Raw genomic sequence first — 14,380 nt, 5'->3', positions numbered from 1 at the left:
TTGAAGTCTCCAAGGTGGTGGACTCTCGAGTACTGCGCCGTACTCTTCAGTATTTGGTACACTGGCGGGGGTATGGTCCGGAGGAGAGGTCTTGGGTACCAGCCACGGACATACGTGCGGATCGGCTGGTCAGTTCGTTTCACCGCCGTCATCCGGACAAGCCGGATCCTATGAGTCTTGGGGGCCCTGGGGTCCCTCGTAGAAGACGGGGTACTGTCATGTCGGACGCTATTCACACCACAGCGTTCGGCAGGCAGCGGTAGTTCCATCTCCATCCACTATAGCCTCAGTGGCGCCGGCTTGATTTTACTCAGGTTATCGGGGGTTAATCTAGCTGGAGATCAGGTGGGATGTCTGGTCACGCCCACGGTCTTTAAATAGTCGTGCTGGCCTATGGGCATCGCCGATTATAGCTTGTGTTTTATGCCAAGTGGTTCCGGTCTGGAGAGGAGGTGTTGGAGAGAGAAATTCGTATCTGGTGGCGTATGATCCGTTGTTACCTTTTCGCCTTCCTATATTTGTGTTTTGTTTTGCCCTGTTCACATTACGGTATTGTCCTGTGTGTATGCGGCGCGGTGCGGTTTAAGTTCTCCCTGTCTGTCCTTACTGTGTGGGCTTTGGTGGTTTGACGACTCACTGGGTGGAGGGTTCAGCTTAGGGCTGAGCAGGAGATAAGGAAAGGTTGGAGGCTCAGGCATTTGCACCATTAGCAAAAACCCTGGGTTGAGGGTCAGACAGGGTTTTCCCTAGTTGGAGGGACTCCGCAGGGGCCTCGGGTATTTCAGCCTTCTTTGACCTAAGCCCCGCGTAACACTTTTATCTGCTGACGTGCTCTCAGATGTTCAATGTGCACAGGAATTTACAATGCCCTGTGCTTTCAGATTCGACTATCAGGGCATACAGCTCCTGTCAGCCCAGGACTCTGATGTCCCTTTTCTCTTTATTAGCGCTTCACTCAGGGGTCTGCTATATGCAGTATTTTAGCTTCCCTAGAGTCTCAGTCTCTGCTCTTGTCCTTTCCCTCTTCACAGATCAGCTCTGTCTATCGAGCTCCTCTCAGATCCGCTCCCTGTCTTCATCTGACAGGATCTTCCAGAAAGATCTCTTTACCTCACATCCTCACGTTTTAACTGTCATTTCTCCTCACAGCTGCTTCGTGTCCATGACAACTCTCTCAGCTGACTTCTAGCTGATTCACCAACCCCCTCTGCTGGCCAGAATTTATAAGGCATCTCCCTTTTCTGACTTGCAGCAGGAATTGTGATTTTTAATCTATGCTGCCTGGCATGGGAGTCCCTTTCTGCCTCCAAGCATGACTTCACCTCTTAGAGGGAGGTAATGTCACTGTGACAACCGGACTCTGGGGTGTCACATATATACAAAGGGAATGGGATTCATCTACGAATGAAGGGAGGGGGACTGCAAATGATGAACTGAGTGGGCTGGGCGACTGCAAATGATGACGTGATTGCCCCTACAATTTTAATATATTTATTAATTTCATGGATTAATAAAAATTATATTTTATAATACAAATATTTTTTTGTTGTAGGTATTCCCCCTTTTTCTTTTGTGTAGTATATAGAATTATTAAGGAAATAAATGAAAAGCTTATATTTTCTCATCTCAATTGTTTATTTTCATCTGTTAAGCTGAGAATAATAACCAAGCAACTCAAAATGTACAAAAATACATTTCTGACATTTCCAAAAAATATCAGTGAACCTATATAGTCAGCTATCTTTTCAATACATGTTGTAAGTCTTTTATCTTTGGAGTCTGTCAGTTTCCTATTCTGTTGATGATGAACAAAAAGGTCAGCACCAATCACAGCCTCCCTCACATTAAGAGGTGTACTGATTTCCTTCACCTTAAATCTCCCATTTTAAAAGGCCCCAAAAGTTCTATATAGAATTTAGTTAATTTTAAGAAGAGGCCATGTCATTAGTCTTTCATCTGTAAGAGTGAAACTTTGATGCATGTGATGGAGCATTGTCCTGCATAAAACTCATGGTTTTCTCGTAAGATCAGGGTCAGTCTGGCCTGGCGGGGTACCGGTGAATCTCCCGGTGGGCCTTTGCTGAGAGAGAGAGAGAGAGAGAGAGACATCTCTTTATCATTCTCTGACAGCTCCTGCATTCAGCACAGAATCCTTCTTCAGCACACCAGGAGATGCAGACTTTTTCCTGTACCACTGTCTGAAGAAAGTGTCTTTTAAAAACTGGCAGTAGGTTTGTGAGTTGTTTTTGAGTCCATCTTCAACCTGAAAAGGTCCAACTAGCTGATCTTTAACCCCTTCGCCCCGAAGCCTGTTTTCACCTTCCTGACCAGGCCAATTTTTACAATTCTGACCACTGTCACTTTATGAGATCATACCACTAGAACACGTCAATGGATCCCACTGATTCTGAGAATGTTTTCTCGTGACATATTGTACTTCATGATTGTGGTAAAATTTCTTTAATATGACATGCATTTATTTGTGAAAAAAACTGAAATTTGGTGAAAATTTCCCAATTTTCAAACTTTTAATTTTTATGCCCTTAAATCAGAGTCATATTGCACAAAATAGTTTCTAAATAACATTTTCCGCATGTATAATTTACATCAGCACAATTTTTGAAACATAATTTTTTTTGTTAGGAAGTTATAGGGGTTAAAAGTTGACCAGCGGTTTCTCATTTTTTCAACAAAATTTGCAAAACCATTTTTTTAGGGACCACCTTACATTTGCATTGACTTTGATGGGCATATATGACAGAAAATATCTAAGAATGACATTATTCTAAAAACTGCACCCCTCAAGGTACTCAAAATTACATCCAAGAAGTTTATTAACCCTTCAGGTGCTTTACAGGAATTTTTGGAATGTAGAAGGAATCATTTACTTTTCTTTCACAAAAAATTTCCTTTAAACCTATTTTTTTTTTAACTTTTGCAAGGGTAACCGCAGAAAATAGACCATTCAATTTGTTGTGCAATTTCTCCTGAGCATGTTGATACCCCATATGTAGGGGAAATCTACTATTTGGGCACAGCAGGGCTTGGAAGGGAAGGTGCGCCATTTTATATTTTGAATGTAAAATTTGCTGGAATAATTAGAGGACGCCATGTCACGCTTAGAGAGCCCCTGATGTGCCTAAGAAATGGAAACCTCCCACAAGTGACACCATTTTGGAAAGTAGACCCATTTGGGAACTTATCTAGATGTGTATTGAACACTTTGAAGCCCCAGGTGCTTTACAGAAGTTTATAGCGTTAAGCCGTGAAAATAAAAAAAATCAAATTTTTCCAAGATATATCTTTTTTAGCTCCAAATTTTGCATTTTCATAAGGGTAACAGGAGAAATTGCTCCATACAATTTGTTGAGCAATTTCTCCTGAGTGCCCAGATACCCAATATGTGGAGGAAAACAACTGTTTGGGTGCATGGCAGAGCTTGGAAGGGAAGGAGCGCCATTTGACTTTTTGAATGTAAAATTTGCTGGAATGAATAGCAAATGCCATGTCACGTTTGGAGAGCCCCTGATGTGCCTAAACAGTGGAAAGCCCCACAAGTGACACCATTTTGGAAACAAGACCCCTTTGGGAACATATCTAAATGTGTATTGAGCACCTTGAACCCACAGGTGCTTCACAGAAGTTTATAACGTTAAGCCATAAAAATAAAAAAAATCACATATTTACAGGAAAAATCATTTTAAGCTCCAAATTGTGCATTTTCACAAGGGTAATAGGAGAAAATGGACGACAAAATTTGTTGTGCAATTTCTTCTGAGTTCACCGATAGCCCATATGTCATCGAAAACTACTTTTGAGGCACAGTGCAAAGCTCAGAAGGGAAGAAATGCCATATTACAGTGCAGAGTTTGCTGCACTTGTTTGAGGGTACCATGTTACATTGGCAGAGCCCCTGAGGTGCCAGAACAGCAGAACCCTCCATAAGTGACCCCATTTTGCAAACTAAACCTCTCAATGAATTTATCTAAGGTTGCAGTGATTATATTGACACCACAGGTGTGTCACAGACTTTTATGCCATGGAGCAGTGAAGATAAAATAATTTACATTTTTACCACGAAGCTTGCGTGTGAGCCCCAAGTTTTACATTTTCATACTGGGAAATGGGTAAAAAAGGCACCAAAATGTGTCCCATAATTTCTACTGAACATGGCAATACCCCATATGTCGCTGTACAGTACTATTTAGCCATACGGAGAGACTCGGGAGCTATGAAGGGTTTTTTTTTTTAATTAAGTTGAAGCTTTTATCGGGAACATTTTACATAGCATTTATGATCACATTTATCTGGCGCTCTGCGCTGAGCACTAACCTTGTGGTTCCCATCTAAATCTCCAAGTGACGTGACAGATGAAACCCCCAAGGGATCCATTCACAATAATGAGGCAGCAGATTTTACTCTGGACTCCGTCTGGCCTCAGTTCAGGGGTGTCCTTTTCAGAAGTGCACAAAACTGTAGCCGACGGAACTTGCAATCCTAAAAAGACGGACACCAAGCCTTACTGCGATCTTTGAGAGGCAGAATGAAGAAATGACAGCATGTGAAGAATTGACTTTATTTTTTATGCCTTTCCTCGTGCGATATAAGTGGTTAGGTGACTTTATTCTTCTGGTCAGTGTGATTACAGCGATACCAGATTTATATCAGGTTTTTATGTTTGGCAGCTGTCACATACTATGAAACGTTTTTTATTCCGAAAACTAGTTTTGCATCACCATATTTTGAGAGCTATAATTTTTCCATATTTTGACGGACAGAGTCATGTTATGGCTTGTTTTTTGTAGGACGAGCTGTCGTTTTTATTGGTACTATTTTCGGAAACATTTTTTGATCGTTTTCTATTCTGATTTTTGGGAGACAGAATGAACAAAAACCAAATAATTCAGGAATTGTTTTTTTTAAATACTGTTCTGCGTGTGGTAAAATTGGTAAGGCAGCTTTGTTCTTCGGGTCAGTACGATTACAGTAATATCCAATTTATATATTTTTTTGTGTTTTGGGCTTTTACACAAAAAACTATTTTATAGAAAAAATAATTATTTTTTCATCGCTTTATTCTGAGAGCTATAACTTTTTTATTTCTCTGCTGATAGAACTGTATGGTGGTTTATTTTTTGCGGGACAAGATAACGTTTTCAGAGGTACCATTTTTCGTTACATTTGTCTTTTTGTTTGTGTTTTATTGCACTTTTTGTTTGGCGGAATGATGATAAAGCATTTGTTTTTTGCATCATTTTTTATTTATGTTTTTACAATGTTCACTGAAGGGGCTTACTAGTGGGACAGTTTTATAGAGCTGGTCGTTATGGACGTGGCAATACCAAATAGGTGTACTTTTATTGTTTATTTTTTATCAATCAAATATTTATTTTGAGATACAATATCTTTTGATTTTGTATTATTATTTTTAATTTTTTTAAAAATATTTTTACAATTATTTATTTATATTTATATTTATTGGAAAAATATTTGTTGCTTTCTTTATTTAGGGATTTTTAAAAAAATATTTTTACACTTTTTAATATATATATTTTTTCTTTTTTACATTGACCCAGTATGGGACATTACTGTATAACATCAGATCGCTGATCTGATGTTGTGCAATGCATTTGCACTGCAGGGCATAGACCAGGATCTGAAAGGCAGGGAGGAGGCATCTCAGGTCCTGCTCTGAGCAGGCACTGGCATGCCACATTCCCTGCAGGATCCCAAAGGACCCCGCGACCATCTTGCTCCGAGGGTCTTCATGGAGACCATCAGGACAACGCGATCGTATCACTACTGACAGCAGCATCAAAGGGGTTAAATGTCCGCGATCGGTGCTAGCACCGATCACGGACATTACTGCACGGTGTCAGCTGTCAGCTCTCAGCGTGAGGCCGCACAATCGGTGCGCCTTAAGGGCCTGTCACACTAAGCAATATCGCTAGCAATATCGCTATAACTTGTGACATTATAGCGATATTGTTAGCGATATCGCTATGTCTGATACTTACCTACGACCCGCTCCCTCGCTGGTTATCGCTGATCGCGCGAGAACAGGCTGGACCGTTTCTCGCCGTCAGCTTCCTGCGGCGCTTCCTGTGGAGAGACGAGCGACGAGCGTGGACGCGGGCGGGAGGACGCAGGATCGCCTAGTGTGACAGGTAAGTAGCGACCCCCGTCCCCAGCGATGTTGTTGGTGAGATCTGCCTGTGTGGCAGCTCACTAGCGACCACTTAGCGATGTACCAGCGATCCTGACCGCGTCATATCGCTGGTCGGGATCGCTGGTATATCGCTAAGTGTGACTGTACCCTTACTAGTGCTTCTGTTTGCGGGAACGCAGTTCCCACAGAGCAGTACTAGTACCGTGCATGTCGGGAAGGGGTTAATAAGACAAGCCAATAGCAGTACCTCACTTTTACATTGCTGATGTCAGAATCAAAGTGAAGATCTGTGTCTGTTACTGATCCAGCCACAAGCCTAACCATCTGGTCCTACAAGATTCATTCTCATTTCATGAGTCCTTAAAACCTTTGAAAAATTTGTCTTCAGATATTTCTTGGCTCAGTCTTGACATTTCAATTTTCTTCTGTGTCTTGTTCAGTGGTGGTTGGGTTTCAGTCTCCCTCGGCCATGTCTCTGAGCACTGAACAACTTTGAACTTCTGGATACTACAGGGAGGTTGCAGTTCTTGACTATTCGCAACAAAACTTTTCATGGTTCTGTGATCACACCCCATCTTAGCAATTTCAAGAGTGGCCCATCCCTCTATAAGACTTTTTTAACAATCTTAACAGAACAATCACTATTAGATCAATCTGTCCCCATACAGTCTTATGTTATCAGCAGCATATCTACAGTTTACACCGGCATAAACAATCCAATCACTTGATGAATATGCAGTATTTTGTTTGTTTAGTATAATACACCCCATAGTCCTCCACATAGTTTAATGTGCACCACAGTCCTCCAAATTGTAAAATGCACACCCCATAGTCCTCTATATAATGTAATGTGCCCCATAGTCCTCCATATAGTATAATACACTCCCTATAGTCCTCCATATATTAAAATACACTCCTCAGTCCTCCATATAGTATTATACACAACCCATAGTCATCCATATAGTATAATACTCTCCTCATAGTCCTCCATATATTAAAATACACTGTTCAGTCCTCCATATAGTATAATACATGCCTCATAGTGCTCCATATAGTATTATACACTCCCCATAGTCCTCCATATAGTATAATACACTCCTCAGTCCTCCATATAGTATAATACACTTCTCATAGTCCTCTATATATTAAAATACACTCCTCAGTCCTCCATATAGTATAATACGTGCATCATAGTTCTCCATATAATATTAAACACTCCCAATAGTCCTCCATATATTAAAATACACTCAGTTCTCCATATAGTATAATACACTACTCAGTCCTCCATGTAGTATAATACACTCCTCATAGTCCTCCATATATTAAAATACACTCCTCAGTCCTCCATATAGTATAATACACACCTCATAGTTCTCCATATAATATTAAACAATCCCAATAGTCCTCCATATAGTATAATACAATTCTCAGTCCTCCACATAGTATAATACACTCCTCAGTTGTCTATATAGTATAATACACACCTCATAGTCTTCCATATATTAAAATACACTCAGACCTTCATATGTATAATACACTCCTCATAGTGCTTCATATACTAAAATGCACTCCTCAGTCCTTCATATAGTATAATATACTCCTCATAGTCCTCCATATATTATAATACACTCCTCAGTCTTTCATATAGTATAATATACTCCTCAGTCCTCCATATAGTATAATACACTCATAGTCCTCCATATATTAAAATACACTGTTCAGTCCTCCATAAAGTATAATACACTCCTCATAGTGTTCCATATAGTATAATGCACCACCATAGTCATCCATGTAGTACAATTCACTTCCCATAGTATAATGCTTCCCATAGTTCTTCATATAGTATAATATATTCCCCTAGTCCTCAATACAGTATAATGCAGCCCACATGTAGTATAATGCCGCCACCCCACCAAGTATAACGCAGCCACTCCACAGAATATAATGCAGCCCCCTGAGTATAATGCAGCTCCACCATGCAATATAATTCAGCCCCCCATAGAATATAATGCAGCCCCCCATATAGTATAATGCAGCCCCTCCATAGTAAATATGGTAGCCCCTCATAGAGTATAATGCAGCCCCCATAGAATATAAAGCAGCTCCCATAGAATATAATGTAGCCCCTCCATAGAATACAATGTAGCCCTCCTCATATAGTAGAATGCAGCCCCCCACAGAATATAATGTAGCCCCTTCATAGAGTATAATGAGGCTCTTCCACATAGTATAATACACTCCTTGTAGTCCTCCATATATTAAAATACACTCCTCATAGTCCTCCATATATTAAAATACATAAGATACGGTATAATGCAGCCCACATATAGTATAATGCTGCCACCCCACAAAGTATAATGCAGCCCCTCCTTAGAATATATGGTAGCCCCCTCATAGAGTATAATGCAGCCTCCATAGAATATAATGCAGCCCCCCATAGAATATAATTTCTTTCTGTGCTGTGTTGTGCATAAATATGTGATTCTTCAGATTCTGTATTAGTCTATGCCTGATAAAGAGACCTGAGTAGTATCGAAAGCTTGCAATTTGTTACCTTCTTTTCAGTTAGCCATTAAAAGGTATCAACCACTGAGGACTCTCAATTCTAAATATTCTTGTAAATACAACAGAAATGCTTCTGTGTGATGTGCAATATGTTAGCATTTGGGGCCCCATTTTAAACTTTTGCCTAGGGCCCCACTTTGCTAAAACTGGCCCTGACAGTAAGCGCTGTTACCCAGCACCGCTGCTGAAGACGGTTTGCATCATTCTATCCTCCCAATCACCTCATACCATGCACTGTCCTCCCTTCCCCACTGCATCTAGCTCACTCTCTGATTTTGAACCAGTCACAGAAGAAGAAGTAAGCAGGCTCCTTGCATCTTCTCGCCCAATCACTTGCATCAGTGACCCATTTCTGTCACATCTCCTCCAGTCCCTTTCCCCTGCTGTCACCACTCACCTAACTTAAATATTTAACCTCTCTCTCTCTTCTGGTATCTTTCCCTCCTCATTTAAGCATGCCATCATACATCCACTACTTAAAAAACCATCCCTCGACCAAAACTGTGCCGCTAACTATAGACCTGTCTCTAATCTTCCCTTCATCTCTAAACTCCTGGAACGCCTGGTCCACTCCCGTCTTATCCGCTATCTCTCTGATAACTCTCTTCTCGACCCTCTCCAATCTGGCTTCCGCTCCTTACACTCTACTGAAACTGCCCACACAAAAGTCTCTAATGATCTACTAACAGCTAAATCTAATGGTCATTACTCCATGCTAATTCTCTTGGGTCTCTCTGCAGCATTCCACAGTGTGGATCATCAGCTCCTCCTCACTATGCTCCGTTCCATTGGCCTCAAGGACACCATTCTCTCCTGGTTCTCCTCCTATCTCTCTGACCATTCCTTTATCTTTTGCCGGTTCCTCCTCCTCTCACCTTCCCCTTACTGTTGGGGTTCCTCAAGGATCAGTCCTAGGCCCCCTCCTCTTCTCCTTGTACACTGCCCCTATTGGTCAAACAATCAGTAGATTTGGTTTCCAGTACCATCTCTATGCTGATGACACCCAATTATACGCTTCTTCTCCTGACATCACGCCAGCCTTTCTAAAAAACACCGGCGATTGTCTAAACGCTGTGTCTAACATCATGTCCTCACTATATCTGAAACTGAACCTGTCAAAGACTGAACTCCTTGTGTTTCCTCCCTCTACTAATGTACCTATACCCGACATTGCCATTTCTGTGTGTGGCTCCACTATTTCTCCCCAGCAACATGCCCACTGTCTTGGGGTCATACTTGATTCTGAGCTTTCCTTTGCCCCCCACATTCGATCACTGGCTCGCTCTTGTCATCTGCACCTCAAAAACATTTCTAGAATTCGACCTTTTCTTACTTTTGAGTCTGCAAAAACTCTTACTGTTTCTCTCATTCATTCTTGTCTCGACTATTGTAACTCTCTTCTAATCGGTCTCCCTCTTACCAAACTCTCCCCTCTCCAATCTGTCTTGAATGCTGCAGCCAGGATCATATTCCTCACCAATCGTTACACCGATGCTCTACCTTGTGCCAGTCATTACACTGGCTACCCATCCACTCCAGAATTCAGTATAAACTTATTACCCTCACCCACAAAGCCCTCCATGGCTCAGCACCACCCTACATCTCCTCCCTTGTTTCAGTATACCACCCTACCTGCGCCCTCCATTCTGCTGATGACCTGAGGTTAGCATCCTCAATAATCAGAACCTCCCACTCCCGTCTCCAAGACTTTACACGTGCTGCGCCAATTCTTTGGAATGCACTTCCCAGGTCAATACGATTAGTCCCCAATCCCCACAATTTTAAGCGTGCCCGAAAAACGCATTTATTCAGACTGGCCTATCGCCTCAACATATTAACCTAATCTATCCCTGTGTGGCACAGCCAAAAGTTTTACCATAACCAGGTTCCCCGCATCATGTTCCCACATGCTTTATGCATCCATTAGCCCTCTGTGTCAGTACTGATACACACTTAACATTATGGCTGGTCCATACAATCAGGGCAACTGTTACCACCCACCTTTCGTGTCTACCTCTTTCCTCATAGATTGTAAGCTTGCAAGCAGGGCCCTCATTCCTCTTGGTATTTGTTATAATCTATGTGATTATTGTTATGCTGTAATGTCTATTGTCTGTACAAATCCCCTCCGAAATGTAAAGTGCTGCGGAATATGTCGGCGCTATAGAAATAAAATTTATTATTATTATATCCTGCGCTACCGGCGATCAGCGTGAGCAGACTGAGCACAGCAACCATGCAGACTGATGTCAGTAATATCTTCTGAAGCTGCTGTATCTCTTTTAGCTGGACAGGAGCTTCTTTATGGTACTACCTATTGAGTTGGATAAAATAAATCTGATTTTACCTGGTATCAAATGAAGCAGCTCATCATGGAACAAGTGACGACCTGCACATTGTATAAAGTACTGTACTATGCTGCAAAGAGGCACTACAGGATGACCAATCAGTGTCTGACCTTCAGTAGTAACAACTGGATCTACTTGCCTCGACTTGTCTGTCCACTGTGGCCAATCACAAGCATTTTATCAGTAGAATACTCTTGATTGACTGGGTCTTCCAAAAAGTTGTATGTGCCAAAGACCAGCACTGCTTGTAGCATTGTAATTTGAACATGGCTTCAAGTAAGGATGGTGAATACATGGTGATGATGATACATCTTGTCTAAGAGTTAAGAGGTCCTCCTAACTTTACACTTTATAAGGAGATATTTTAAAGAATAAACAATACTTGCAATGGAAATACTTAGCTGGTTAAATATGCAAATGTCTCTAAGTCCCCAGTGACATTAGAAGCCTGGAGAAAGATTTGCATATCCAGGTGATCTTTTTCTTATAAAATATCATTTAAGATTGCACATGAAATGTTTCATCTACAGATCTGCACAATGTTCTGGTCTAGTCTTTGTGTTGTCCTTGTGGTGTCGTGCACAAGTAAGGAATATTGTTATATATTATTTACAAAGAATTATAAATCAAAATACTATACTGTGTGTATTTACTTGTTTTCTATTCTTGTCCCATCTAGGTGGTTTGGCACAACATGTACTAACACAGGAAAAAATGATTAGCGCATCCCTAAATGAAAGGGTCACTTTCTCCTGCCATTTAAACACAGGCACTGTATCAGATACAAACTACCCATACTGGCTTCAGCAAAAATCTGGTCAGGTTCCTCGTGTTCTGATATACAATACCAATGCTCGTCCCTCTGGAATTCCTGACAGGTTTTCTGGCTCAAAATCTGGAAATTTTGCCTATCTGACAATATCAGCGGTAAAAGCTGAAGATGATGCAGATTATTATTGTCTTATGTGGTTTTCGGGTGCAGCTCACTGTGATTAAGGGACTTGATGAACCAAATCATAAACCTCTTGCAGATCTTAACACTTCCTTCAGAAAACGACTCATAGTGTGCGTCTGTATGTGTATATATTATGCATTTGTGTATATCTGTGTAAATATATAAATATATATAGTATACTGTATATGTGTATCTGTGTAAATGTATAAATCTATTAGTATACTGTATATGTGTGAATATATATGCTGAATACATGTGCTTCTACATAAATATAAATATATATATTCTCTGTTTATACTTTATTTATGTGTGCATCTACATATAAACACACTATATACTGTGTGTGTATATACAGTGGGGAAAATAAGTATTTGACACACTACCGATTTTGCACATTTTCCCACCTATAAAGGATGGAGAGGTCTCTATTTTTTATCCTAGGTATACTTCAACTGTTAGAGACAGAATCTAAAAATAAAAAAAAACAAAACAGAAAATCACATTGTATGATTTTTCAATAATTAAATAGCATTTTATTGCATGAAATAAGTATTTGATCATCTACCAACCAGCAAGAATTCTGGCTCCCATAGATCTGTTTTTCTTTAAGAAGCCCTCCTACACTGTACTCATTACCCATATTAATTGCTCTTGCTTGAACTCATTACCTGTATACAAGACACCTGTCCACGTACTCCATCCTATCCACTATGGCCAAGACCAAAGAGCTGTCTATGGACACCAGGAACAAAATTGCAGACGTGATCAAGGCTGGGATGGGCTACAGGACAATAGGCAAGCAGCTTGGTGAGAAGGCAACAACTGTTGGCACAAATATTAGAAAAAGGAAGAAACACTTCCACAGATGACTGTCTACCTTTCTTTGCCTGGAGCTCCATGCAAGATCTCGCGTCGTGGGGTAGGGATGATTCTGAGAAAGGTCAGAAATTAGCCCAGAACTACATGGGAGGACCTGGTTCATGATCTGAAGAGATTAGGGACCACAGTCTCAAACATTACCGTTAGTATCACACTATGCCATCATGGTGGAATAAAATCCTGCAGGGCACGCAAGATCCCCCTGCTATTGCAAGCACATGCCCAGGTCTATTTGAAGTTTGCCTATACTATCTGGATGATTCAGAGGAACCATGGGAGTAAATCATGTGGTCAGAAGAGACCAAAATGGAACTTTTTGGTATCAACTCCACTCGCCATGTTTAGAGGAAGATGAAGGGTGAGTACAACCCCAAGAACACCATGCCATCCATGAAGCATGGTGGGAGAAACATCGTACTTTTCATCTTATTGTTTATTGGGGGTGCGGCTGCGGTGGAGCCGGGTTCCAGGGTCGTGTGGTGATGCTGTGGACTCCACGCTGAAAGGAAGGGGTATTTGGAGGTGTGAAGTTGAGGATGTTCAACAGTACAGGGCTCCACCAACATTTTGTGAAAGCCAGGAGCCCCCTCACTTCCAAAGTTTACATTGTGGTGGACTCTGTCCGCAAGGGAAAGTGCATGCACAGTTGGAGATCTCGGCGCCAACTGTACATGCCATTTTCCAGGAGTCTACCGTAATGTAAACCACAGAAGTGCAGTGCCTCTGGTCTTTCACAAAATGACAGCGCAACCCCCACACCATCGAACATCTGCAGTATCACACCTCCAAACACTCCCTTCTTCAATCCTGAGGCCCACAGCATCACCCCACTCTTGCCTCTGCCAGCAGCTACCCTGGGACCCCGCTCCACCTCAGCTGGTAAGTTATATTCAAATTATAAGATGCATCCCCATTTTCCCTCAAAATTTAGGGGAAAAATACCATGTCTTATAATCATAAAAATACAGTACTTATTTCATGTAATAAAATGCAAATTAATTATGTAAAAATCATAGAATTTGATTTTCTTGATTTTTTTTTAATTAGATTTGATCTCTCACAGTTGAAGTGTATGTGTGATAAAAATTACAAACCTTTCCATTCATTGTAGGTGGGAAAACTTGCAAAATATGCAGTGTATCCAATACTTATTTTCCCCATTGTATAATACTAATAATAATAATCTTTATTTTTATATAGCGCTAACATATTCCGCAGCGCTTTACAGTTTGCACACATTATCATTGTATGTATATACATATACGTATACATACAAACATACAGTATAAGTCCATGCTTCCAGTGTGTGTGGTATCCAATTGTTTTTTCATAGCAAAGAAGAAGATTTGTAATTTGTTACTTTTTCCATGTGTGAAACGGATGACACACTGATCCAAAACACTGACTGTCACCAGTACCATTTGTTCACATAAGTTCACATTTTATATGGACTCGTGAAGGAGG

The 14,380-nt window shown here is 40.9% G+C and overlaps 1 protein-coding gene across 5 annotated transcripts in view; it reads left to right on the top strand.

Annotated features, from left to right (window-relative positions):
* Window positions 1-14,380, top strand: part of LOC141069520 (immunoglobulin lambda-1 light chain-like) — a 1,030,357-nt gene that overhangs the window by 276,138 nt on the left and 739,839 nt on the right. Inside the window, exons 1-2 of one of the 5 annotated variants that reach the window (XM_073559161.1) lie at window positions 11,605-11,667; window positions 11,762-12,067. The exons of the other annotated variants lie outside the window; for them this stretch is intronic. Coding sequence (XP_073415262.1) covers window positions 11,622-11,667; window positions 11,762-12,067 — 352 coding nt within the window. The 5' untranslated portion in view covers window positions 11,605-11,621. Of the gene's footprint in view, window positions 1-11,604; window positions 11,668-11,761; window positions 12,068-14,380 lie in introns of those variants that run through there. 5 annotated transcript variants of the gene reach the window in all.

Source organism: Dendrobates tinctorius, unplaced genomic scaffold (assembly GCF_039654945.1).
Source record: "Dendrobates tinctorius isolate UK_male_01 unplaced genomic scaffold, ASM3965494v1 ptg000265l, whole genome shotgun sequence".
NCBI lineage: Eukaryota > Metazoa > Chordata > Amphibia > Anura > Dendrobatidae > Dendrobates > Dendrobates tinctorius.
The sequence above is the reverse complement of the archived record's forward strand: the minus strand, read 5'-3'. Positions and strand labels throughout refer to the sequence as shown.